At 39.6% G+C, this 27,283-nt stretch overlaps 1 protein-coding gene across 1 annotated transcript; it reads left to right on the top strand.

Moving 5' to 3' along the window:
* The first annotated feature begins 18,194 nt into the window (after positions 1–18,194).
* Positions 18,195–26,184, top strand: ptgesl (prostaglandin E synthase 2-like). Its single transcript, XM_008287049.1, has 7 exons — positions 18,195–18,503; positions 19,157–19,339; positions 20,287–20,342; positions 21,508–21,660; positions 22,721–22,921; positions 23,015–23,132; positions 24,754–26,184. Exons 1-7 carry the CDS (start codon positions 18,210–18,212, stop codon positions 24,898–24,900), a joined length of 1,152 nt encoding a protein of 383 aa, XP_008285271.1. The 5' UTR covers positions 18,195–18,209; the 3' UTR covers positions 24,901–26,184.
* Positions 26,185–27,283: the final 1,099 nt, after the last annotated feature.

Here is a 27,283-nt window from a genome sequence, read left to right on the forward strand (position 1 = left end):
AACATATAATTAGATTAATCAGAGTTTTTCTGAAAAAACAATCAAAACAGCTGCAGATTAATTGAACAGTTGACAATAAATCCACTGACTGATTAATTGTAGCAGCTGTGCACAAAGACAGAAGTAACGCAAACACCAAAAACAAAGTGTTTCACCTGCTAACGCTGCAGGAAAACACACACTTACTGCTCTTTTTTTACATCATTGCAGAGAACACACTTGAATGTATTCTGCAGTTTCACTCATGAGCGCACACCGACACACAAACACATTTCCACATAGACAAAAAGCATCCGCACACACTGCCACACGCGATTACAATTTAATGCACGCCCCACATACGGACACGTCCACGCCGAGCCGTGCGGCGGGATGTCGGCTCACCAGGTCGTCCAGGATGGTGACGGGGAAATCCAACATGCACATCTTGACAGGCTGAGCGAGCGCTCGGTGCAGGCTGAACAGGGACTTGGTTTCCATGGTGCACGCCGAACGCACCGCCGAAGCTCGACAGAGAAAACCATAAAAAAATAAAACAGAAAAAAGAAAAAATAGAGGAAGAGGGAACTCCCCACGCTGGCTGCTCGCTCTGCTCCTCAACGAAGCCAGCGAGGAATCAGAACCCAGAGGAACCTCCTTTCCACCTCCTTCCTCCCTCTCTTCCCAGCCACCAACAAAAACCCTCCCTCCCTCTTCCTCTTCTCGTCTTTCCTCCTCGCCTCACCGGGGAAACGTCTTAACTGTCAGCAGCTGCTCTCTTGTCTTTCCGTCTTCTGGGGGTATTGCCCAACAGCTCGGCGACGCTCAGCTGCGAAGCCTCGACCGCAGCGCGTTTGCTTTTTCCTCTCTCTTCTCCGTTACGTTCAGGCTCAGACTTGCAGAACTGCATGCGTCTGCCAGGAAAAAGGGGGGGAAAAAAAAAAAAAAGCCTGGCCAAATGAAATGCAGCAGGTACACAGAGGGGCTCCGACTCTCTTCTGCTTCATTATGCTGCAGCGATACAATCGGAGGGAAGGACTAGCTCTGTTTCTGTGCTCCTGTAGTGCCAGACGGTCTGTGTGACCCAGTAAAGACGACGCAGCCTGATGCATGAATCACTATCCACTCTCGTTATTGTGAAAACCACACTGAAACTTTTTTCCTCCAGTGTTCCCCTTTTTTCTGAACGTTAATAAATGTGCACCCAGTGCTGGTGAGTGTCTGTTTTGCCAAAATGACACCATTCACTCATTTAGCCAGAAGCTTTAAAAACAGAAAAAAATCAACAGCTCTTGAAGATATCATGTGTGTCGTACCATTTTCCATCAAAAATCACTTTATTCTACATCCCTCTTTTAAAATAAATGCCAAAACTGAACCTCTGAACTCCACAACCAGGCAGGGAGTTTGAAAGGCATGTCATCTTTTTTGAAAAATTGTCAAAATTATACCATTTATCAGAACCACAAACTGCAAAGACAGATGGATTTTCCCATTTCTGACGCGAGAAATCATTACATCCCAGCATAAATTGTGATATTTTATCAAAACCACTTCATTCGACATCCATCCATCCATCCATCCATTATCTAGACACCGCTTAATCCTCACTAGGGTGGTGGGGGGCTGGAGTCTATCCCAGCTGACTCAGGGTGAAGGCAGGGGACACCCTGGACAGGTCACCAGTCTATCACAGGGCTACACTTAGAGACAGACAACCAAGCACACTCACATTCACACCTACGGACAATTTAGAGAAGAACACGCAAACTCCACGCAGAAAGATCCCGGGTGTCCTCACAGGACACGAACCGGTGACCTTCTTGCTGCGAGGCAACAGTGCTAACCACCGATCCACCTTGCAGCCCCCATTTGCACCAGATCCTGTAAAAAATAACAAAAAAAATTCTGCACTCTTGGGCACAACGATTGACTCAGCTGCTCAACTGGTGTCTAAATCTCATCCTAAAATCATAATAGTTCATTAAAATCTCTATATTCTAAGCCATTTGCACCAGATCATGCAAAAAAACAAAAAGGTCTCTCAGTCATGTGACACAAATTCAGTTTTCGGTTGAACTGCAGGCAGTGTTTCCACAGTGAAGAGGGAAATATAACAAATAACCTGTTTCCTGCTTCTCAAAGTCCAGTTTAGTGTAAAAATCACCTTTTTGTGAGCGCTACTAAATCTGTTCTCAATGCTCTGAGCTGCTGCACTGAGCAGCTCTCGTGATGTTTTTCTTTCCTCCTGCTGTCCATGCTCGCTTCATACCGAGTCTCAATCACTTTGGTTTACTGTGAAAACAACCTCTTTCTAAAATACTCTGTGTTGCTATTGGAAAGCAGCTGATGCGTCGTTGGTCATAACATGCCGAGACAGGAAGGACGGAAAATGCGAGGAAGTTAATGTGAACGTGAACGATGCAGATTTAAAATATTTCTAAACAAGCACTGCAAAATGTTTTGAATACAAACCCTCTGAAGGTCAAACACAACAACAGATTAACTTAGTGTTACCAACACAAAGTGACTGCTGGGAGACAGTTTTAGTTATTTTTGTGGGTTACTATTCAGGTATTTAGCAAACCTATGTCAAAGCAGGTCTGTGCTGGAGTCACGTGTATTTTCTCCAGTTTTGAACGTCACATACACATTGTTTTGCACACTTGACGCTAGATCTAAGGCAATTTAAAGGTGAATGTTAAGCTTGGTGTGTCTCTACTATCACTAGTCACCCAGATTAAATCTTAAAACATATTCCTTCTCTTCAACTAACTCATTGGTCTGTGGGGGGAGAAAAGTCTCCAGATGAACTAAATGTCCCACAGCGCACTGACTGCACTCTGTCTGCTCGCGCTATTAGCTTAAACGGATGCTAAATCAACATAAAAAGCTGCCATTTGCAGCATATTACATCATTTGAAGATGTTTTGGGAGCAGAGCAGCGGCACATATTCATATGATTTCTGGAAATATATCATCTGATTATGCAGCACGTTAACTACTGAGGGATAAAACACAGAAAAGCTGCCGTTTGTAAAGTTTACGCTCCACCTTTTGTTCACCTGTGTGAACAAAACACAGCCACACAGATATTATTGGACAATATTGGACTAATTCACCGTCTACTTTGAGAACTGATTGACCAGTTTGAGTGTCTCTTTTATCCGCTTTAACTAAACACATCATAACTTCTCTGACTTGGTATCTGCTACTTTGCAGTTAACTCTGAGTAAACGTTCCGTTAAAGAAGTTTAAATAACAATCTGTTGCTCCCAAAAAACATTAGACTAAACCCAAACAGCTGTCGGTGTTCTCCTTATTAAAGTAACACTGACTCCTGTACAATCAATAAGAATGAGAGCGTCTCAAATAAACCACGTTTCAGTTTGGATAAATAACCCCACAGTGGTAGAAAAACCCATATTGAGCAAAAACAAATCCCTGATACCTCAGAACGTTAACCAGCGACTGTTCAGTACAAAACAGCACAATCACTACCCAATACCTGCAGCACCTCCTGTCTCACGGAGGAACAACTCGAGTGTCGGAGCCGCAAATGTTGAATCTCGGAGGCTCAATTGGGAAGCGTCGTGAATATGAAAATGTCACAGATTATCACTTTAAATGTGCGGCGGCGTCACGTCTGTGTCGGCGTGAATCTGTAATCTGTCAGGCTGTCAGCTCCGACAGCGGCGGAGGCATTTTACTGTCTGATCACATGGACGTTTAGCGACTGACTGCTTCATTAGAGGGTCGTGTCTCGACGCAAACAAAAGAATGTTCTATAAGCAAGAAGCACGACAGGTTGCAGGTACAGCAGACACAATCATCTAATAACATCCATCCATCCATCCATCCATCCATCCATCATCTCTACACCTTAATCCTCACTAGGGTCATGGGGGGCTGGAGCCTATCCCAGCTGATTTAGGATGAAGGCAGGAGACACCCTGGACAGGTCACCAGTCTATCACAGGGCCACACTTAGAGACAGACAACCAAGCACACTCACATTCACACCTACAGACAATTTAGAATCACCAATTAACCTCAGCATGTTTTTGGACTGTGTGGGAGGAAGCCGGAGAACCCAGAGAGAACCCACACTGCACGGAGAGAACATACAAACTCCACGCAGAAAGATGCGAACCAGCGACCTTCTAGCTGCGAGGCAACAGTGCTAACCACTGCTCCACCTTGTAGCCCCATCAAATAACACCTTTGGCTACTTTTGCAGCAAAAATGATTTTAATTGTAGATGTCAGAGGTGTTTTAGTTGAATGTTTTGGTATTTTTTCAAGCTAAAACTTCTAAATTTGTCTCCTATCTGAAGTTAATTTCTTTTCTTGATGATGCTTTTATTTATCACACATGACAGAAAGTCACTTCTGAAGACAAACTAACACGTTTAAAGAAGCATGTAGTGCCTCTTTCACAATATTATGCCAAATACAGTCAAATTAACTGCAGATTAGGTGACAATGAAGACACTAACTTGTTGCAGCCCTCGACGGTGTTCTAATTTGTAAAAATGTGTTAAAACAGCAGTGCAGAGGAGGAACAAAAGCTTTTCAAACTGCTAAAACTCGACATGTTGTTCTCCTCTTCCCCCCAGTTCTGGTTCTGAAAAACATCTGACGTGACAAATAAGCTTTTAATTTCCTGCAGCTGGAACCCAAAAGCTACACTAATAGATTATTATCTATGCATTTACATAATGCTGCACGTCCTGCGTGCCTTTATCAGTTCATTCTGAAATTAACACCCTGCAAAGCCTGAGTGAATGAATGCTGCAGCGGAGGATCAGGACGTGACACCAGGTCAGCAGCAGGCGCTCGACAAACCACAACAGCAACAGCAGCAGAAGGTTTTGAAGTGAGACAGCAGAGCTACGAACAATACAGCAGCCTCCTCCTGCGCTTTAAGTTGGGTTTATGTTGTGCAAAACCTGAAGACATTCTGGCGTCATTTGGTCCCAGAGGACGCAACATTAAATCCACCAGACAGTGCACAGCTGAACATGCAACCAGCGCTGCTTGTTCTGCAAAAAAACCCACCCACAGACCTGACAGAGCCATCAGAGCCGGAAGCTTTTAAAAACAGGAAAAAATCAGCAATTTTAAACGTTCTGACGGTTCTTTAGCATCATCATGTGCGACAAAGGAGGCTTACAATGTCGATATTTTAATCCAAAAAATAGCCAAAGTCACACAATTTATCATAAAATAACATCAAACTGTAAAGACAGAAAAATGCCTTTTTATTATTTCTGGTGGTGTCTGATGATAAATCTGAACCTAAAATCATTATATTTCATTAAAATCACTATATTCTAAGCCATTTGCACCAGAGCCTGTAAAAAAAAAAAAAAAAAGTTCTTTCAGTCACGTGACGGAAATTCAGCTTTGGGTTAAACTGCAGGCAGTGTTTCCACAGAGAGACTGAGATTAAATCAAAACCTGCTGGATCAACAAATAAATGCAGCATGGCTCAGAAACAGTGAACAGAGGAGCCAGTAGTTGGAGATACATCCAGCTGATGGTGGAACATGTTTCTACTGCTGATGAGTAGAGCAGAGAGGAAAAGTTTATGGAGGCTGTAAACATGGAGATAGTTCAATATCTACAGCAGGTAGAGTCACTTTTTTCTTCCAGTATTGGTAACACCTTAAAAAATGTTCGGCATGATAATTACAAAAATTCAACTTTCATTTTTTCTTTTTCTATGACTTCCAGCATTAAAACTGTGTCGTACTGCAGCGTAGACACTTCTGAGTTCTCTTTACTTCTAGTTATGTTGGTGCCGTTTTCAATTAATAACAAGCGACTTTTTAAACTTTCAGATCGATCGAATCAAACGTCGAGTCTGGGATCACTGACAGCAACAAAATCAGCACATGTTGCTCTAACGGGAACGTGCTTTTTTCCATAACAACACCTCACAGCAGCAGCAGCAGCAGCGGGTTTCCAGCTCTGCAGCGTCGTGTACCTGCACCGCCCGTCCTGCCTTTGTCTGAGTCCACATTAATCGGACCTGCAGGTTAAATTCTGCCTTCCGGTCCTGGCTCGCTGTCTGTAGAGGAGGAAGAAGAGGAGGAGGAGGATGAAGAGGAGGAGGAGGTGGGGGTTGATCTTATGTAGCCCTATGAAGAGCCGGCTTTGCCTCCCTGTTTCCATGACAACCGCTCTCCTACAGTATTCAGCCGTGGGACGGCCTCTGCATCTGAAAGCAGTTCCCAGTGGTGTTTCAGACCCTCTCGCTCTTTTTCCTTCGGCTGCTTCTTCACTCCTTCTTCTTCTTGTGTTGTCTGTGTTTGGGTTTTTTTTTTTAAAAGGCAGAAGCACTTCATCTTCTCTCTCCGCTGTTATTTAAAAAAAAAAAAAAGAACTGGAAAAAAAAAAGAAAAATCTCATTTGCATCTGAAACCAAAGGCTGAATTCTGCCTTTGTTCCCCGAGACTACAGGCCAGGACTCGGAGCCAGCACTCACTTAAATTATTTAGACCGACTGTCCTGTAAAAATGCAAATATTAGCCAAGTGCATGAAAGCAAAGAAAAGGCCTTAAAATAATCAATTGCTGTTTTTGTTTTTTGCAGGTTAATAATTACACAGCAGGGTTCAGCTCAGTGCAGCGACCCAACGCAGAAAGTAGAGCGGCTGCAAATCTATAAGATCTGTGAGATAAAGAAGAAAAAAAAAAAAACCTCAGAGGCTTTCAAAAACAAAATACAGACACGTTTTCACAACTCTGAGGCTGTTTTTTTTTTTTTTTTTTCTTTTTCAGGTCAAAGCGAACTTCCTCTCTATCAGCCATTTGGGCTAAAAGCCGTCTGACCTACATACTGCAGGACGACTTTGACTGGAAGTATTTTTGAGATTTTGCAGAAGCCTTCAGGTTCGGGCTGCAAAAACCATGAAGAGAATAAATCAAAATGTCAATACGGAGTCCAGCCGGAGGTAAAAATCTGTGTCCGATGAGCTCCGAAGCCCTCGACTATACATAACACCGAGGACTCTCTCAGATGATGCAGTCTGCTACGAAGGTAGAAGATCTGTGAAGGTTTAGTTTGTCTTTAAGGGCGGCTTCAGTTCAAGGCGTAGCCGACAGTTTGAACTGCAAAGACGTGAAACCAACACGGTGTATTTCACCTGGATGATGAAACTAGGGACTGCAGATTAAGCCCCTGAACTCCCAGAAGGAGTCGAGACTGTGGGTTCATTTTTCACTTCCATGGAAACAGAACAGCCACGACCAGAAGGAGATTGATTATTTATTACAAAACAATTTCAAAATTAGGAATCACCATGCACAATATTTTTCCGAGTGTTACCAACACTGGGGAAAAAATGGACAGTCTGCTCTGCTCATCAGCTGTAGAAAGATGTTCCACCATCAGCTGGATGTATCTCCAACAACTGGCTCCTCTGTTCACCGGTTCTGAGCCATGCTGCATTTACTTATGGATCCAGGAGGTTGGATTTTTCTCTCAGCCTCTCTAATATGTTTCCATACCTGCTCTGTGAACACTGCCTGCAGTTCAGCCAAATAGTTTTGGTCACTACTGGCATTGGGGAAACTGTATATTTTGGGTGAATTTTTCAATGAGACACATTTCGATAAAATCATTTTTTTGTTCTAAACACTGGAAAAAAAATTTATACCTCCACATGCTATTCGACTGTTTGCATTTTTACAACCTTTAGAAACCTTTTTTCTACACTACTCTGCACAACAACTCTAGAAAATACTTCCCCCTGTGTGCACTTATTGGTTCATTCTGAAATGAACGCAAAGACTGAGTGAATGAATGCTGCAGCAGAGGATGAGGACGTGACACCAGGTCAGCAGCAGGCGCTCGACAAACCACAGCAGCAGCAGAAGGTTTTGAAGTGAGACAGCAGGGCTACGAACAATACAGCAGCCTCCTCCTGCGCTTTAAGTTGGGCTTGAAGACATTCTGGCCACACATTAAATCCTCCAGAAAGTGCACAGCTGAACATGTGTACAATTGTAAAAACAAACTATATGATGAGCTTCACTTAATCCTCTGAACACCAAAACCCGACACCAGGTCAGCTCAGTCAATCATGGCCTCTCAGTTGTGCCAAGGTGTGCAAAACACAGGATCTGGTGCAAACCGTCTATTTTTGGTGATTTATTTTCACGAGACCTATAAAATAAACTGGTTTTGATTTTTTAAAAATCCCGGTTTTAAACTCAGATTATCTTTCCTGATGAAACTGAACACTACACATGTTGCATTCAAGGACCGTCGGAAAGCTGAAAATCCAGTGCTTCTTTCTGTAATTGTGCTCATGTTTTAAAAAGAAAACAAGTCTTTCAAATGCACTGGCGGGTCTCATGGTTCAGAGGGTGAAATGTTAGATTAAACAGCAGATCTCCAACATTACGCCTGTTGCGGAGATAATTTCTTTTATCCGTCCCAATGCTGATTATGTCATTATTCCCTGATACCGATAAGCCGGCTGATGGACGTGCGCCGGGTCCAGAACATGATGTACAGTCGGGCTGCTTCAAGTAAAAGATTTTCCTTCATTTGGGAAAGCACACATTGAACCCAGTTATTTTTTTACTCAATGTCAAACATAATAACAGTAATAGTTTCATGTGTCAGAGCCTAGAGGACGGACAGATGATTTACAGTCAAGATGACACCTTACGGCAAAAATATACCGTACTCTGGGTCCGAAGATTATCACAGATTATCAGAGCCACACACAGATAAAGACATTTTAACACACTTTCATGTTGGAGTTTGAGTTATTCTAAATTGTGACGCTCAGATTTTAATCTTTACTGCAAATTAATGTGAGATATCAGTCTCCATGATTACTAAGAATCAGTGTCGGACCTGAAAAAACTTTTTGGCCGACCTCTAATGTGCCCTAACTATCTTAAGAAGCACCGACGTAAAGCTTGGATAATTATATAGTTTACAGAGAAGCAATAAATTCAAAGTGCGACGTTGCTGTTGTTCAAACTGTAAAGCTTCTTTGGTGGAAAAAAACACCAAAATCTCAACAATCAAAAGGTTCATGACAAATTAAACAACAAAAATAATATTATTTTCACTGCTTGATCCACATAATGCCAGAAAATAGTTTTCAAAGCCCAAGTCCACACCCTAAAACTCAAACATTCAATTTAATACCAAACGATTCCATTTGACAGGTTGGAAAAATAGTTGTTTTTCCACTTTGGCTTAAAATAATTAACAATTTATGAAGTTTCTGTTCATTGACTATTGCGATGTTGCACGATTTTTGTTGTTCAGTTGCATACTGACGCTCAAAAAGCAAAAATAAGGTTTCTGTGAAAATCAAAACAAGGAAATCTGCTGCCTTTAAGCCTTTAGAAACACCCACAAAGCAAAAAACAGCAAATAAAAATTGTGCAAGAACTGTCAACAGATGCAACTATGCTCACATATTTGTAATATTTGTACTAAACATGTGCAGTAATGTTGATAGCAACGCCAACATCTTATCCTGATCTATTGAGCTGCACAAGCACTAGATGTCTGCTCAGGAAAAGCCTTGTTGCATCCAATGTTTCAGATCAGATTTTAACCTGATCTCTGCAAAAAAGAAAGGTGCTTTATCTCTACGTAATGTTTTATCCATCATACCTCATGTGTCAGAGCAGAGACGACGGACATATGAGGCGATCTCAAGCCTCCTCTGGCCCTGTTTTGTATCCTGAACCCCTCAGAAACAGTTTTTCAGATCAGCAGCCACACTTGACGTGTCTGGCCCGCACGGTCTCTGGATGGAAAACTCTCCTTGACTCAGCATGAACACGTCTGCAAACGATTACGCCGTCTACACACACACACACGAAAACGATCCGGTCACTTGGAAACTACAAAAAAGTCCGCCATGAGGAGCGGCTCTGGAGGGCTAATTCGGTGTCGAGAGAGAAAAAACACTCGGCAACAAGTCCGAGAGCTGCAGCGACTCTGCAACACTGTTCATGCACAAAAATGTTCCTTCAGATCTCAAGGCCTTTTTCCTTCATGTACAAACACAAAACTAATGCCTCTGCCAAAAAAAAAAAAGAGAGAGAAAAAAAAAAACCCTTCGGGACTAAAAACTGAAGAAAAAAAAATCTGATTCTTGTCACATTCCATCAGACAAAGAAGTCAGATACGCTTGGAGTGGAGTCAAGCTTTCGAGAACCGAGTGCAGAAAATAGAGCGACGGAGGAGATTTACAGCTTTATCTACGATTCCTGCAGCGATAACAGAAAGGAGAAGAAAAAACAGGCAAATAAATGCTTGAAAAGAGGATAAACACGAAGAGGAGCAGCGACGGGAAACAGGATTTGCATTGAGGGGAGCAGGAAGCCTGTTTACAGCGAGCTGAGGGTTAAACGGAGAAGCACATCCAGACGCTCAGCACTGACCTTCGACACACATTCATCATGTTTACTCGCTGCTTTCTCTCACAAGGAAAAAGGTTTTGTTTTACAGCTGCTCAAAGACACTTGGAGCCCGTTTGAATAATAATATTTTATAGGCAAGAGATTAAAATAAGAATAACAATACAAAAAAAACAAAGGTTGAATCCAGCTTCTTCTGGATGGAGAGCTCATCTATGTCTGTATTTTGCTCCCTACGCTGTAAGAAAGTAGTTGTTTAACAGCTTTAGTTATGATTCTTTGAACAATTTAGTGTATTTTTATAGATTATCCTTGTTTTTTAAATTGCAGATAGTAAAATCATAAAATCACAGATTGTAAGAAATGTCCAAATCAAAAATCTGTTGTTGTTTTTTTATTACAATATTATTTGCATTTATTTAAAAAAATAAATATGTATATTAAGGAATGAAAAAAAAAGATAAATCTGTTATTTTACATATTTTTTCTCTGTTTTGTTAAATTACAGATAATATTTAGCAGAATTTCAGGGAAAAAAATGATTAAGTTGCTGACTGTAAAAAAATAATAAAAATGTATGTGATTTTTTTGCATCCACATTATGGATATTTGCCTTTATTTAAAAGAAAAATTATGTATATTAAGGAATAAAAAACGCTAAATTATTTGTTAAGTTATTTTACCATTTTTTTCTGTTTTGATAAATTACAAATAATATTCAGCAAAATTGCAGAAAAAAAATTTAAAAAACAAAAACAAAACATTTGTAAATAAAGTCAACATTAAAAAATCTGTCCTTTCACAAATAATAATTTACTCCTTTACAATGTGTGACCATAAAATTGCACTGTTTTAATGAGCCAACATTTAAAGGAGAACTGGTGTATATTTGGATTTTTTCATTTAAAAAAAACAAAAATGACATCATGTAAACAAACTGGGATTTCAAGATCTGGAAAATTCATAAATATTTAGTTGTCATGATCAGAACTGATGTAGTTTTTTTTTTTTTTTAATAGTTGAAAACTGAAATCATTAAATTGACACACAAGGTTTAAAATAGGAAATGAGACTTAAGATCCAGAACTCAATGTGATCGAACTAAACCTAATGAACCTACCTTAACTTGAGGTTAGTTTTAAATCAACTAAAGCAGAAGTGTACGTTAAAACTACACACAACATTAATGTGATGCAGCCACAAACGTTATGATGTCATGAAATACTAAATTAGATGTGATGTAATTAGAGTGATGTCGGACCTGCAGTCAAAGAAGAAAACCAGGAAACTGTTTGCCTTTTTGTCCAACTAATGTTCTGTAACTCTCTCTGGCGACGACAAACAAAACTCCACAAAACATCGATTCATCAATACGCACAATTAACAGAAACTGATTAGCGGCTAACAGAATAATTGGCGGATCGTTTCCCCGGAGACGAAACCAACACAGGGATCGTCGTCCTGAACCGTCGCCCTGCAGAAACGAACCAGGACTCTGGCTCTGCGCTGTATTATTTATGTGTCGCCTTTTGTTTATGGCGGCTGAAGCTGCTGTGGGAGTAAACAAGAGGAAGCAACGCCGACATCCCCTTCAGTTCTTGGAAAGACGAGGTTATGAGCTGCTCCATTTGAAGGACGCTTCCTAAAAGGGCTTCCGGAGGATATTAACAGGCCAGAACAAACAGAAAACGATCTCTAAAAGTCTTAAAAGTCCCAAAGTGGCGTCTCCTAATGGCTTATTTTGCCTGAATACCCAAAAGGGAGTCGTGATTTTTTTTTATCTGTCGATCAGTAAATCAATGGTTTTGGCTTCGGTTTGGGGTTTTCACTCAACAAATGACTCACGTGGTTAATCAATTTACTGCTGGTAGAATCAGGCAATGAATCAACGGGAAATAAATCAACAAATCTGCTCCGTGTTTGAGTCATCATTCACATTTTCTGGCTCCGGCTTTTCAAATGTGAAGCTTTCTCGGTGTGATACGGTTACAAACTCAGTATCAAAGTCAAATGACAATTACTCAACCGATCAATCAGTTCATTTTCATCCTACAGACTAAATTGTAGAACGACTAATTGGATTTACAGATGAATTGATTAGAGGCAGACCTGCAGTGTCAGAAAGGAATCCTCAGATTTTCAGCTAATTATCTATCAATAAATCAACAGATCTTTATAGCAAAACACCCAAATTACTCCTCAGGATTAATTTAAGTCTTGTACAGTTATCAGACTAAATCATCACAGACATTCTTATCTGTGGATAATTACAGAATTTTGACAATTAATTAACTGATTGCATCTTTTACGAGCCAAATACTGTAGAATGTTCTCCAGGGTGACAGTTTGCTGCTGCTGGTTTTCATCATTATTATTAATATTTTGTTCTCTTGGAATCTGTGTTCAGTATTCATTCTGTATTATCTGACATTTAATAGACTAAAAAAAGAACAAATTAGATAAATGCATCATCAGACATTTCAATTTCTGGAGGTTGCTGTACAAATAATACAATTTAGAGCAAAAAAATAAAAATAAAAAAATCTAAAACTACTAAATATTTGTAACCTTTTGCTTAAAAATGACTAAAATTAGACAAAAATAGTCTAATTATGCTGAATAATTTGCTGACGCTTTAATTAAATGTGTTAATTTGTCCTGCCGACCCTCAAAACGATTCAAAATATTGAGTTTACGTGGACATGAAACAGGGACAAGCAGCAGATCTCCAACGTGGAGGAGAAATCTTTGTTTATTGAAGTTCTCTTAATCACAGTCTGGTGATTTATTGATGAATTGATTCATTGATTTGTTAACAAAGCGTCAGGAATTAGTGAAAAATGCCCAAAATAATGTAAAACAAGTGGATGTTTGGGTTTTGGGTTTGAATTTTTCTCATTTTATCCGTAAAATGTTAGTAAAAAGTGCAAAAACCAAGAAACTATTTAGTCATTGTGCTACAAAAAAATGACAATATAGCTTGTACTCATAGATTTACTGCTGCAGCTTTAATGTACGGTCCTGATTTGTCCTGCGTAGGGTCAAAAAAATCTAATATATTGAGTTTACAGCGACATAAAGCAAGGAAAAGCAGCAGATGTTCTACCCAAGCTTGGGTTTTGGGACATTATTTTAGTCACTGCCAATAAAGAGCAAAAAATGCCTCTAATAATTTACAGCAGCTCATTTTTTCATGTGTCGTTTTATTCTAACAAACCAAAAGTGCATAAATATGAGAAGTTGGAAACAGCAAATATTTGCTAATTTCACATCAGAGAAACCCAAACCTGCAGATGTTTGGGTTTGTTGAGGTTATTTTGACGCTTTATCCATAAAATGTCTTGAAATAATTCCAGATAAATACCAAATATTTGGTCATTTTACAACCAAAACAGCTTGATTATGTAGATTAACTGCTGCAGCGCCCTGTTTACTGTCAAAACAATCAAAAATATTGAGTTTACAATCATATCAAACGAGGAAAAGCAGCAGATGTTCACACCTATCGGATATTATTTTTTCTCACTATGTCCATAAAATGCCAATTAATTGCGAAAAACAGGAAAACTTGCAGATTTTCACACTAGAGAAACCAAATCAAGTGAAGTTTGGGTTTTGGGAGATTATTTTTCTCTCACCTCATCCATAAAATGTCACTAAATAGAAAAAAATACAAGCAAATATTTGGTAGTTTTGCTACGAAAAATGACAAAAGAGCCTGAATATGTAGATTAACTGTTGATTTGCTCTGCCTAGTTCAAACAAAAATGAAAAAAACAAAGATATTGAGTTTACAGCAACCTAACACAGGGAAAAGCAGCAGATGTTTGGGTTTTGGAAGATATTTTTTCCTGTTTTATCCATAAAATGTCAGTAAATATTGATAATGCAAGCAAATATTTGATTATTCTGCTCCAAAAAAATGAAAAAAACAGCTTGATTATGCAGATTAACTGCTGCAGCTTTAATTTAATGTCTACATTTATCCTGTTTAGTGTAAAAAAAATATAAAAAATCTAATATATTGAGTTTAAAAGAGAGAAAACCACAGATTTGTATAATTTATCATAATTTGATCAATTTCTAGAAAAACAATCACAGCCCAAATGTCCATAATGTCCATTTCCAGCTGTTTTATTATTATTTATGTTTAATTTGGGTGATAATCAGCTTCCATTAATGTGACTTAGTGTTAGTGATAGAGAGCTTGACTTTGACCAGGGAGGAGACATATGTGCATCAATACAGAAGATTATTGATCAGGCGATCAGGTGAAGCTTCAAGGTGAGCGTGAGCAGCTGATCAGCCGTCGTTCACGGCTAATTAGCGATATGCAAATGAGCTCAGGTGTTGCATTTGACAGATTTCTTACCTGTTTTTCCAGCATGATCATTCTCTCGGTATCATGACCTTCACGGAGCGAGTTTCCCCGTCAGACGCTCTCCTCCTCCGCCAGCATCTTCACGGATGAACGACAAAAAAACCGAATGTAAAAAAAATAAATAAATAAAAAATTAAAAAATAGAAGATGCTAGCTAGCGGGAGGCTAACGGAGCGCTACGGTTCTGTTATCCTTGACGGAAATGTCCTCGGCGGCTCCGGCATGTCGTGACACAGATACTGAAAAATTTAAAAACAAAAAAAAACGGCGTTTGTTCGAGGAGGGGAGCCCCACGGCGGCCGGTGGACGGACGGTGGAGCCGGGAAAACAACAAGTCCGACGGGGCGAGCGGAGCGGCTAGCTAACGTTAGCCTGCTAGCGTTAGCCGGCGATGATCAAATTTTTATTTGTCTCCTCGTGCCTTCATCCATCGCCGCCGCGCGTCCTTCGCGGTCACGCTCGAAAAAACAGGCGCGGGTCGTTTCGTCCAGCGTCCGCCGTCCGCGACAAATCCTCGGTCGACGGCGGCATCCCAGCTGAGAGTCCCGGGCGGAGAGACGGAGATGTGGGAGATGTGCTGATGTGTAAATGGATGCTGCTGCTGCTGCTGCTGCTGCTGGCGGAGGAGAATCTCCGCTTCCAGCAGGACAAGACGCTGCCGCCTCTGCCGCTGCCGCCCCTGCCGCTGGTACGGCTCCTGCCGCTCAGTGACGGAAAGACACGAACGTGTCCGAACGACGACGCTCCTGAACGCACCACACGTACACCGAACCAGAGGCCAAAAAACACTTTAAACAGCCTCTCATTCACTTTAACACCGTTTTAATGCGACAATTAAACACTTTTAACGTTTTGAACGGTTGTAATGAAACTAATCATACCTTCACTGACTCTAATGTGTAAACTATGAATATTCTGGACTTCTAAAATATCCTTTGCGATATTATTTGTTATGCACATACTAGAGCATCGTCTACATAGGTGCTTGTCTGCTTACATGTTATTTATGAAATATTGAAATACAGGTGATCTGTGCAATATTCATACTTATGTCAATATTTACATTCATGAAATAATCTGTGCAAAACCGCTGAATGCAATATCATTCATTCTGTAATTAGTCCTTTTGTTTATCTTTTGTATTGTTTTTTAATTTGTTATTACATTTAATAACTATTTGCTGTTGGAACAATGCAAATGTCCCCAGTGTGGGATTAATAAAGGCTCATCTTATCTTACAACAACAGTGAGGCATATATTGACAAAATAAAAAGTATATTTTAGAAAACAGCCGTATGTTTTGTTAAAGTTGTGGTGTTTGATTTGCTTTCTGTTTGTGCTTTGTGAATTTCATTGTGTTTTCTTTGTTGTAGTTTCTGTTTCTGTTTTGTACAATGTGTTGTCTGCAAATTGTTTTGTCAAATGTTGTTTTCTTCGTTTTTTTATGTTTGAATTTGTTGTTGTTGTTTCTGTTCAGTCGTTTGTTTTCTGATGTGAACGTTCCCATGTGTTCTTTGTGTAGTTGTGTTGCTGTTGTTGTTTTCTGAAAAGCCACTGTGTTTTTTGTTGTTGTGTGAAATGTTTTGTGTTTGTTTTTGTTTGTTGTTGTTGACTCTGAAATGTGTTTTCTTTTTCTCGTCATGTTTTTATAAAGCGTTTAGTTTTCTGTTCGCTTGCTGATATTTTGTGAAAGTTGCTGAGTGGTCTGATGTGTTGAGCTTGTGAATTGTTGTTTTTCTCAAACGCTGCTTTTGTGCTTTTTTTTGCTTGTTTTGTTTTTATATGTTTTCGTTGTTGTGTTTCTGTTTTGTTGTGCTTTCTGAAATGCTGCATTGTGTTGGTTGTGTTTTGTTTTCTATTGTTGTATGATATTTGGTGTGTTTTTTATTTGTATTGTGCATTTTCTGTGAAGTGTTGTTGTCAATTGTAGTGTTTTCTCCTCTTTTTTGTTCATTTGTTTTGTTGTTGTGTTTTTGTTTTGTGTTTTATATCTGGAAATGATGTATTTTGTTTGTTGTTGTTGATGTTGAAATGTCGTGGCCTTTTCTTTTCCTTGTCATGTTTCATTAAGTGTTGTGTTTTCTGTTGGTTTTCTAACTAACAGAAAACATAATTAAAAAAAGAAAAGCATCATTATTTTTTGTCAAAGTGAGATTAAAGATGACGAAGATGGTTATTCCTGTTTGCAATCTTGAGTCTATGTTATTTTTGCATCACTTTGTGGTTGTTTTGTGTTGTTTGTGGTCATTTTCGGATTCGTTGCTGCAGTTTTGTGTCTGTTTGTGGTTATTTTTGCATGTTCAATTGTGTGTCTACGCTTGCTTTACCACGCTTTGTGGCTGCTTTGCATTTCTTTGTAGCTATTTTACATCTCTTTGAGGTAATTTAGTGTCTCTGAGATCATTTTGTCTCTCTATGCAGCCACTTTGGGTCTGAGGTTGTTTCGTGTCTCTTTATGGTCGTTATGAAGTATTTTGCGTCTCTTTGTGGCTGCTTTTTTGTTTCATTTTGCATTTGTGCTTCTTTTATCTCATTCTGTTGTTGTTTTTATCCCTTTGTAGTTCATTTGCATCTTTTTGGTGGTTGTTTTGCCTCTGTGCCATCATGTTGTGTCTCTTTGTTGGTGTTTTACGTCTCTTTGTGGTCATCTTTTGCTCATAATTTTGTGTCTGGACTTGTTTTATACTACTTTGTAGGGGTTTTTTTGGCATTTATTTCTCTATTGTTTGGTGTTTTTATGGTTTAAATTTGGGCTGCAAGGTGGAGCAGTTGGTAGCACTGTTGCCTCACAGCTAGAAGGTTGCTGGTTTCTGCGTGGAGTCTCCATGTTCTCTCCGTGCAGTGTGGGTTCTCTCTGGGTTCTCCAGCTTCACACAGTCCAAAAACATGTTGAGGTTAACTGGTGATTCTAAATTGTCCGTAGGTGTGAATGTGAGTGTGCTTGGTTGTCTGTCTCTAAGTGTAGCCCTGTGATAGACTGGTTACCTGTCCAGGTGAACCTGCCTTCACCCTGAGTCAGCTGGGATAGACTCCAGCCCCCCACGACCCTAGAGAGGATTAAATGGTGTATAGATGATGGATGGATGGTTCAAATTTGTATCTTTTGGCAGTGATGTCTCTTGGTGGTCATTTTCTGCCTTTGCTGGTTTCACCTCATTTTGTGGTTGTTTTGTGAACACTTTGCACCTCTTTGTTTGTCATTCTGTGTCTGTGGTCGATTTTTTTTCACTTTGTGGATGTAAAACCTGTAAAACAATGAGATAAATTCAGTCTCTTCAGTCTGTATCTGCAGGTTTCACCTTTCACTTCTTCTTTGCCCTTTTCTTTACCACGTCATTCTTCTTCCCGCCGCTAGAGGCGCTGCAGCCTGGCAGGCAGAACTCGGGGCACCACGACCCTCAAAGCTCTTTCTCGCGGTGCATTGTGGGACTTTATGTAACCAACATGGCGGCCTCCTGCGCTAGAGCTCTGTGTAAGGTCGGCCGGTCCTTTGTGGACTCTCCTGCGGTGCTCCGGTCCAGTTCCGGCACCTACCTGCTGGGCAATGCGGCCGCTCGTGGCTCCAGGAGGTGCTACAGCTCCGGCGGGGCGGGATTCCGGGCGGCGGCGCTCTCTGTGCGGGCAGCAGCCGGACGCAGGGCGCTGAGCTGCGCCTTCCTGCTCGGAGGAGGTGTGGGTCTGTACCAGGCGCTCAGAGTGTCCGTGAAGCAGCAGCACCTGGCCGAGGAGCAGAAGCAGGTGAGTCCGGCTCCGGGTCCTGCAGCAGGTGAACTCAGGAGAGGCTCAGAGAGAAGCTCAGGCCGAACACCTGCTGCTGGTAAACGGTGGAGAACAATTCTACAACTTCATTCAGCAGACGCTTTTATTCACAGCCACATACATCTGAGAGCAGATACAACACAAGCAAGGATCTAGGAAACAGTTACCTGAGTGACGTCACAGCAGCTGCTCTCACCTGTCACGTGTTAAAAAGTAACCTGACAGCTTGTCCTGCAGTAAAGCAGCAGGTGACTCAGTGGAGGTGGTTGTGTTGACCCCCCATCCAGTAAAACTTCACATGTACAGTGGCCAGCCTCAGACACACCTGAGCAGCAACCCTGCTGTCCAATCAGCATCGAGAGAGGCCACACCTGGAGGTGGACGGAGAAGCGCTCAGTCACACAGACACATCTGTGAACAATATTTGAGAGAAACAGGCCTTTTGTGTACCTAGAAAAAGTCTCAGATCTTTCAAAAACAAAGTGTTGTGTTAATATTTGTGTTCAGTGTGTTGAGGTGAACAAGCTGTCATGTTGTTTGTGATGAGAGTCTGTGTGCAACCAGCTACAACCAGCTGACTGACGCTCAGAGTCTGGTGTCACTTTGTTAAACCAGAGTCTGTTTGCGTGCAGGTTTCGAGTCCCAAGCTGATCCTGTATCAGTATAAGACCTGCCCGTTCTGCAGCAAAGTGCGAGCCTTCCTGGACTACCACGGGCTGCCCTACGAGGTGGTGGAGGTGAACCCGGTGATGAGGCAGGAGATCAAGTGGTCGGAGTACAGGAAGGTTCCCATCCTGATGGTGGACGGAGACGTGGTGAGGAGCTCGTCCACACGATGTTCAGCACAGAATATGGATTTTGATAAAGATGGTGGTGAAATTTTAGCTTCATACCTCCGATAGGTTCTCTGATCATTTCTTTATAATTTGCCCGTCGACCAGCTTTCATCAGGTTTTCTGTCTCATTTAAATCTGAGGCTGTTTGAACATCTGAAGAAATATTAAAGATAAAAACCTGAAGTCTTCACTGTTTTGTCTCATCAGGATTCAGAAGCTGCAGAATAGATAATAATGGACCCATTTTGAAAAAAAAAATTCTATTGAAAGCTGCTAAATCAGTTGAGAAAGCTCAACAAGAATAAATGTTTTATATTCTAAAGCATTCTATGTTTAGTTTAGAAAACATCACCAGTCGACTTCTGCCTCATCAGTTTAGTTTTTTTTGTTATTGTGGCTCAAAGATGGAACTTTTAATGACAACTTCCATTATTTTTTTCAAATTTAAACTCACCCATAATCAGACATTGTTTGAGCTACATGTCCGATATTACAGACTCCAAATCAATGTCATGATGAGAAATAACGGTGAACATTTCAGGTTTTTATCTTTAATAATTTCTGAGATGTTGTCGTTCAAACAGCCTCAGATTTCAATGTGAGAAAAAACCTTATTTATGAGCTAATTTATAGAACGTTTACTCAGAAACTATTTAAAACATGAAGCTAAAATCACACAGATACTGTTTTAAATATTCACAGTTTATGATTAAAAAGAAAAAAAAAAAAGCTGGTTGAGCAGAAGGAAGCTGAAGTTCTTCCAGTTTGCATCTCTTCACCTCAAACACACAGTTTAAATTATTTAATTAGTACAGAAAAAAAAACATTTTTGCCTCAAAAACAGTTTTAAGTTTGACTTAAATTTGCAGAATCAACATTTTGAACATTTTGAAATGCTTTTTGTTTTTTCCGCTGTTCGTCGGCAGCAACTGAACGACTCGTCGGTGATCATCAGCTCCCTCAAGACGTTTTTAATCAACAAGTGAGTTCCGCCTCCTTCATGTTTTATTGATTGTGAACAAATACTGATGATTATGTTTTTATTAGACATGCGTCTGACTGATACGCGTCACGTATGTTAAAGGAAACACGCCTCTTTGCTCCACAGACGTCACAATTATTGGACGTTTTTTAGTTAAGTTTTGAGCTAAAGCGAGCAGATTCCAGCGTCTTGGTGCCAGTGGTTTTCTATTTATAGTAAAAAAAAAAAAGTAAATACTTTGTAAAATAATATTTTTTTTCAAGCTCAAACTGTATATTTAACTGTATGTTTTTATAAATTGGATTTGCTGACTGTTTAAATAAATATAATTTACTTTTCTTTTTGTCTAGAACTTGTGCTTTAGAAACAAGAGCAACCTTTAACATTAGTTTCGCCACCAGTAAAAGGGTAAATAACACATTAAACTAAACTGTAAAGTGAATTCATATATTTATATGATGTTCTCCCTTCAAAATATATCCTGCTACCTTCAGTTCCATCTGTTTAATAAATGTATAAATATATATTTGAGTAATTTATTATATTCATACTTCAATAAAGCTAATATTATTAAATAAATCAAAATATTTGATTTAGAAAAAATACATAAATCAAAATAAATTCTATGTAAAATTTTATACATAAAAAATTATACAAATTAAATTATGTATATTGGATTTATTATATATCTGGTTCATTACATTTTATAATTAAATAAATCATATATTTAATTAAAAAATATAATTATATAAATTAAATAAATCATGTGTATGATTTATTTAATTCTTTGTACATTTTTTTACATGACAGTTCATTTGTTATTATTATTATTATTTTTAAATACTTAGTACAATAATAGCTGCTTTGATAAAACGGCTCTGTTACATAAAACTAAAACAGTCTGTATAAACAGATGGAACTAAAAATAAAACGAGAAATGCTCTGTACTGTTCTATAAATAGATTTACTGACTGTTTAAATAATCATTCTAATAATGTTTTTGTGTAGAAACTGTGCCTTAAGAACAGCAGCGACCTTTAAAAGCAGCTTCACCGACATTTTAATGGATCCTTGAATAGAACAGAATTAAATACCAAATTAAAAAACAAGCCAGAGAAGTGAGAAAAGCAGAATCTAACAGGAGGTTTGAAACGTGTGACATCAGGGAGAAGAACGTGTCGGAAATCGTCCGCTGCTACCCGGTGATGAAGTCGCTCAACGACCGAGGCAAGGAGGTGACCGAGTACAGCAACAAGTACTGGCTGATGCTGAACGAGGCCGAGACCACCAGCGTTTACCCCAACAAGGACACCCAGAAGTAGGTTCTTCTTGTTCAGGCATATGTCGGCTTTTGCACCTTTTACTGCTTCTCAATGTTGAATTATGGTTCATTTTGAGTTTTTGTCAAGAATTTACCCCCAAAAAAGTCTCTTTCATGTCAAAGTGGAAACAGATTTCTGCAAAGAAAAGTCAATGAATTAAAAATCTCAGTGGTTGCTGCAGGGTTGTTCCATCTCAGATCATCGTTATCATAAACGACGTTTGTTTAAAATGTTATCTTTGAAATTTTAGCTTCATAAATCAAACCGATTTGGAGATTAAAACATTTAAAAACCTGCATGTTGAGTCACTTTTTGAGGCTGTTTGAACGACAGCATCTCAATAACTATTTAAGATGAGAACCTGACATTGTCGCTCTTATTTCTCATCATGACATTGATTCAGAATCTGTAAAATCAGACAAGTAGATTAAAATAATCTGTGATTTTTGTTGAGTTGAACAATGAAAACAAACTGAAGCCGTTATGAAAAGTTCCATCTTTGAGCTCATAATAGTTAAAAACTGATAAAGCAGAAGTCGACTAGTGATGTTTTCTGAACCACGTGTAGCTGCAGGTCACAATAATACAAAATAAACATATAAAACACTTTAGAATGTGAAGTACTTGGTCACAAAAACAAAGAGGAAGTTATTTTAGTTGAACTGAGTGAGCAGATATGACAAACACAACAACACTGGAAGCATCTGCAGATTCTGAGTCAGTGACATGATGAGAAATTGATCTTCAATAGTTCCTGAGATGATGTCGTTTAAACCACCTCAATAAACCTCAAGACGTAGCTGTTGTTTAAGCGCGAGCTGCTGCAGCTTTGAATCGTCCAGTTTTACTGCCTCAATGTTTGTTTGTGCTGCTTTTAAGCATTTTTATATTTTCATATTTCCTCTCTGATGCTCTGTTTTTGCTCTTGCACTGTTTTTTTTTTTTTACTGTTTTATTTTTGTTACTGTTTTATCCAATGTTTTATGTTTTTTAATTTCAGTTTGCCTATAGAAGGTGATGCAGAAGCAGAGTTTATTGTAGTTATGATTCTTCCAGAGAGGAGATGAAGTGGCGTCAGTGGGCCGACGACTGGCTCGTCCACCTCATATCTCCCAACGTTTACCGGACCACCGGCGAGGCCTTGGCCTCCTTCGACTACATCGTTCGTGAGGGCAAGTTTGGCACGTTCGAGGGCTTCTTCGCCAAATACGTCGGCGCTACAGCCATGTTTGTGATCTCCAAGCAACTGAAGAAACGGTGAGGCTCAGCGTGGATCCGCCTCCTGCAGTGTTTGACTTAAAGTCGCCGTTTGGACGTCAGTGTTGATTTTTGTCGTCTTTGACCCGACAGACACAACCTGCAGAACGACGTCAGGCAGGACCTCTACAAGGCCGTGAACGACTGGGTGGCCGCCATCGGCAAGAAGAGGAAGTTCATGGGAGGAGATCAGCCGAACCTGGCGGACCTGGTGAGAAAACGCACAAAAACAAAACGCTGGTGCCAATAAAAACTGTAAAGAAACACAAAGGAAACACCTGCAATCAAAAGTGAGCATAAAGAGATGCAAAATGAACTCAGGTAGATGGAAATTCAGAGATAAAACCTCTGAAGACACAGTAGGACCACAAACAGACTGAGTACAAAGAGAAATAGACATAAACCGAGAATAAGTAGATGTAAATGAGCCTGGCGACCATAAAATGATTCAAAACTGAATAAAAGAAAAAGACACAATAACCATAAAGATACAAACCATTCAAAAATATACAAAATGATCACAAATGACTGCAAGAAAAAGACTCACAACAACCAAAAATGTCCAACAAAGATCCATAAAAAGATGGAAGATGAACACAAACGGGTGTAAAATGGCGACAAAAGACAGAAAAACGGCAGACAGAGATGCAACCTGAGCGTAGAGTGACAGCGGCGATTAAAAATAGATGCAAAATGAGGACAAATGGTTGTAAAGCCGATGTGCAGTGACAAAAGAACAGGACAGAGACTCACAAATGAATTCATGAGTGGTACAAAGAGATGCAGACTGACTGGAATCAAGACACAAAATGAACATTAGTGAATGCAAATGTAGTGCAAACACCAAAAGGACGAATGCAAAGAGTGACAAAACAACCAAAATGAACAGAAATAAATCCCAAATAGACACAAAAAGGTGAAAGTGATGCAAACTGCATTAAAAAAAAAGGATCACAAAGACAAAAATGATCACAAAGACAAAAATTATCACAAAGGATCACAAAGGATCACAAAGACAAAAATGAACATAGAGGTACAAAGCAATAAAAAAAAGCAAAATTGCCAAAAGACACTCAAAATGACACCAAAAAGAGATGCAAACTGACTGAAATGAAGACAAAACGATTACAAACAGATGAAAATTCAGTGCAAACACAGAGAAATAACCACAAAGATGCAAAATGAACACTAATAAATGCAAAATGGCCACAAAGACACACTAAATGACTCCAAAAAGAGATGGAAACTGACTAGAATTATGCAATAATGATTACAAATAAATGAAAATTTAGTGCAAACTCAGAAAGAAACGACTGCAAAGAGGTACTAGTTATTAAATAAGATGCAAAATAAACACTGCTAAATGCAAAATGGCCACAAAGACACACAAAATGACACCAAAAAGAGACGTGAACTGACTAAAATTAAGACAAAATTACTACAAGTAGATGTAAATACAGTGCAAACACAAAAAACACCACAAAAGAGGTATAAATTATGTGTAAAAAGATGCAAAATGAACACAAAGACACACAAAAAGACACCAAAAAGAGACGTGAACTGGCTAAAATTAAGACAAATAGATAGAAATTCAGTACAAACACACAAAAACCGACCACAGAGAGGTACAAACCAATAAAAAAAGATCCAAAATGAACACAAATAGCCATAAAAACATCAACATGACACTAACTTTGCTCAAAAACTGCCACAAAGATTCACTAAACGGCAACAGAGCGACTCATTAGGACCCTAAATAGATGCAAAGTGAACACACGGTGACCTGAATCGATGCCGAGTGTTGACGAGTGATGTTTGCGTCCTGTGTGCAGGCGGTGTTCGGCGTCCTGCGGGTGATGGAGGGTCTGCAGGCCTTCGACGACATGCTGGCCAACACCAAAGTGAAGGCGTGGTACAGACGCATGGAGAGGGCGACGCTGAACCACGAGGGCCGGAGCCCCACAGCCAGCCAACAGTAAGAACCTCCGGAGAACCTCCAGAGAGCCTTCAGGGAACAACTGGACCTGCTGCGTCTTGTTTTGTGGGAGTCGGAGGAGCAGCAGGAGTTTACCCGTTTGTATGGCAGAGTAGCTGCAGACGTAGAGGAAAGAGTCGCTGTTTAATCACTGAGCTGCTGTTTGGAGAAAAGCTGCCCTCTGCTGGTCGGCCGCGGCAACAACACGCCGACCTCTTCTGTACGTTTGACTGACACGAAAAGTAAAAGGTTTGCGTTCATTTAGAGCATCAGCAGATCCAGAGAACCTACAATGACTTCCTTTATTCACTCATTCACACCGAAGCTGCCGAGTCTTTAACACAACTGTTCAGCCAATTTCTTCCACCTTTTAGATTTATTTTCTATTTTGGGAGAGTTTAAATCTCGTTTATTTTGCCTTTTCTTGGCCAGACAACCTGCCGTGTTCCTGCGCTCACAGCATGAACACAAATAGATGCAAATTCAGTGAAAACTAAGAAAAGAAAACGCCTCTAAGCAAAGAAAACTGACAGAAGAAGGTGCAAAATGATGCAAAACCAGTTAAAACGAGAGCTACAACCAAGAAAACCAACAAAAAGCAGATCTGAAACGAGCACGAATACAGAAAATGAACACAAATAGTTGGAAATTCGTTGCAAATCGAGATAAAACCACCTCTCAGTCACCATAAAGAGGTTAAAACCAACTGAAAATGATGCAGAATGAACACAAAGTGATGCAAAAACCAGGTAAGACAGTTAAAGCTGCAGCTACGACTCACAAAAGGACGACTACTCAAAGCAATTCACCACAAAAACAACCACAAATGGACAGAAACCAACAAAAAGTAGAAGAAAAATCACCATGAAACAGCAAATCTTGATTATTCTGCCAATTTATTCCACATATTTCTGATATTTTTTTGTTTTGGAGGAGTTAAAATCTGACTTGTTTTGTTTTTGTCGGCCGACAACCTGCAGCGTTTCTGTGTGAACTCAAATAGATGCGAATTCAGTGTACACAGATTTAAAAAAAAAACAAAAAAAAACACCTTGAAGACACTCAAACACACCGCGACTCGATGCCAAATGACCGTAAAGAGATTAAAGCAGACTAATAGTTAATGCAAAATGACCAGGAAGTGACGCAAAACCAAGTAAAAGGCAGGTACAACTGCAACTACCACATGTAAACGACTGCAAGGAGACGCAAACCAATTAAAAAAATAGATGTAAGATGCTTGAAAAATGAGCACAAATAGCTGCAAATTCAGTGAAAATTAAGAGAGAAAAAAACACCTAAAACACAAAAAAGCAACACTATTGGATTCAAAATGACCAGAAAAGGATGAAAATGAACTGAAAGTGATGCAAAATGACAACAAATTGATACAAAACCAAAGAAAACAGAGAAAACTGCAGCTTCAACATGCAAAAGGCTGTAAAGTGACACAAAACTACTGCAGATGGAATAAAAAGAGACACAAAGCAAGAAAAACAAGATGTAAAATCATCATAAAACAGCCGTTTCAAACTATTCGACTGGTTTCTTCGACATATTTTAGATTTAATTTCTATTTTGGGGAAGTTAATGTCCCTATTTGGCCTTTTTTTTTTTTTTTGCTCAGAGAAGCTGCAGCGTTTGTGTGCATGTAATAATGTGATAATTGCAGATTATTTGACCAGAGGTTTCACACATTTATTCTTGTAACGCGGTCGACTTTGGAGGAAGTCAAATGTCTCTCGGCTGCAGAAATCTAGCCTCACATGTGCACGCTTTGCCCTTTTGGTTTTTTGCTCATAAATTCAGTTCATGCTGCAGAAGTTTGTCTAATTTTCAACTGCAGGAGAAGAGAATCAAAAAACAATGTGAAGAACATCCTGAAACCTTTTAGCAGAACTCCACCTTTCAGTCATTCTGGGATGTTTTCTCTCTTCACTCAGCAGCTTTGTCCGTTAAAGAACGGTTCTTTTCATGTTCTGTTGGAGCCTTGAGACGAGTTTATGATCTGTATTTATTTCAGGTGATGTTTCTCTGATCTCCCTTTAGGGTACAGTAATAAAGTGATTGGGGAGCTGCTGGTCTGAATGTTCTTCATATGCAATATTTCAGCTCCACATAAATTAACTGTATTAAAACCAACTCAATGTGCATAGCTGTAAAAAGGTCAAATAAAAGGAAAGGAAACCTCGACTCTTGTGGTTTATTTAAAGGAACACGTTTGATGCAACACCAGTTGTACCTTTATAAATACATTATTCTGGTTCTTGAAATATAAATGTTAAGCAGAACTCACCAGAAGACGTGGAGACTCTGAAGTCGCCTAGAAGAAAGTTCTTTGGTCTGATGAGGGAACACGGACCATCATGACAAACACACCATCCCCA

The sequence above is a fragment of the Stegastes partitus genome, unplaced genomic scaffold (assembly GCF_000690725.1).
Source record: "Stegastes partitus isolate 25-593 unplaced genomic scaffold, Stegastes_partitus-1.0.2 Scaffold484, whole genome shotgun sequence".
NCBI lineage: Eukaryota > Metazoa > Chordata > Actinopteri > Pomacentridae > Stegastes > Stegastes partitus.

What these genes read in the sequence shown, in the direction of transcription:
- ptgesl (XM_008287049.1), top strand. Translation starts at nt 18,210, where the DNA reads ATGGCGGCCTCCTGCGCTAGAGCTCTGTGTAAGGTCGGCCGGTCCTTT. An exon ending in TCCAAGCAACTGAAGAAACG is followed by an intron (nt 22,922 to 23,014) that starts GTGAGGCTCAGC and finishes TTGACCCGACAG; the next exon opens with ACACAACCTGCAGAACGACG. An exon ending in AGCCGAACCTGGCGGACCTG is followed by an intron (nt 23,133 to 24,753) that starts GTGAGAAAACGC and finishes TCCTGTGTGCAG; the next exon opens with GCGGTGTTCGGCGTCCTGCG.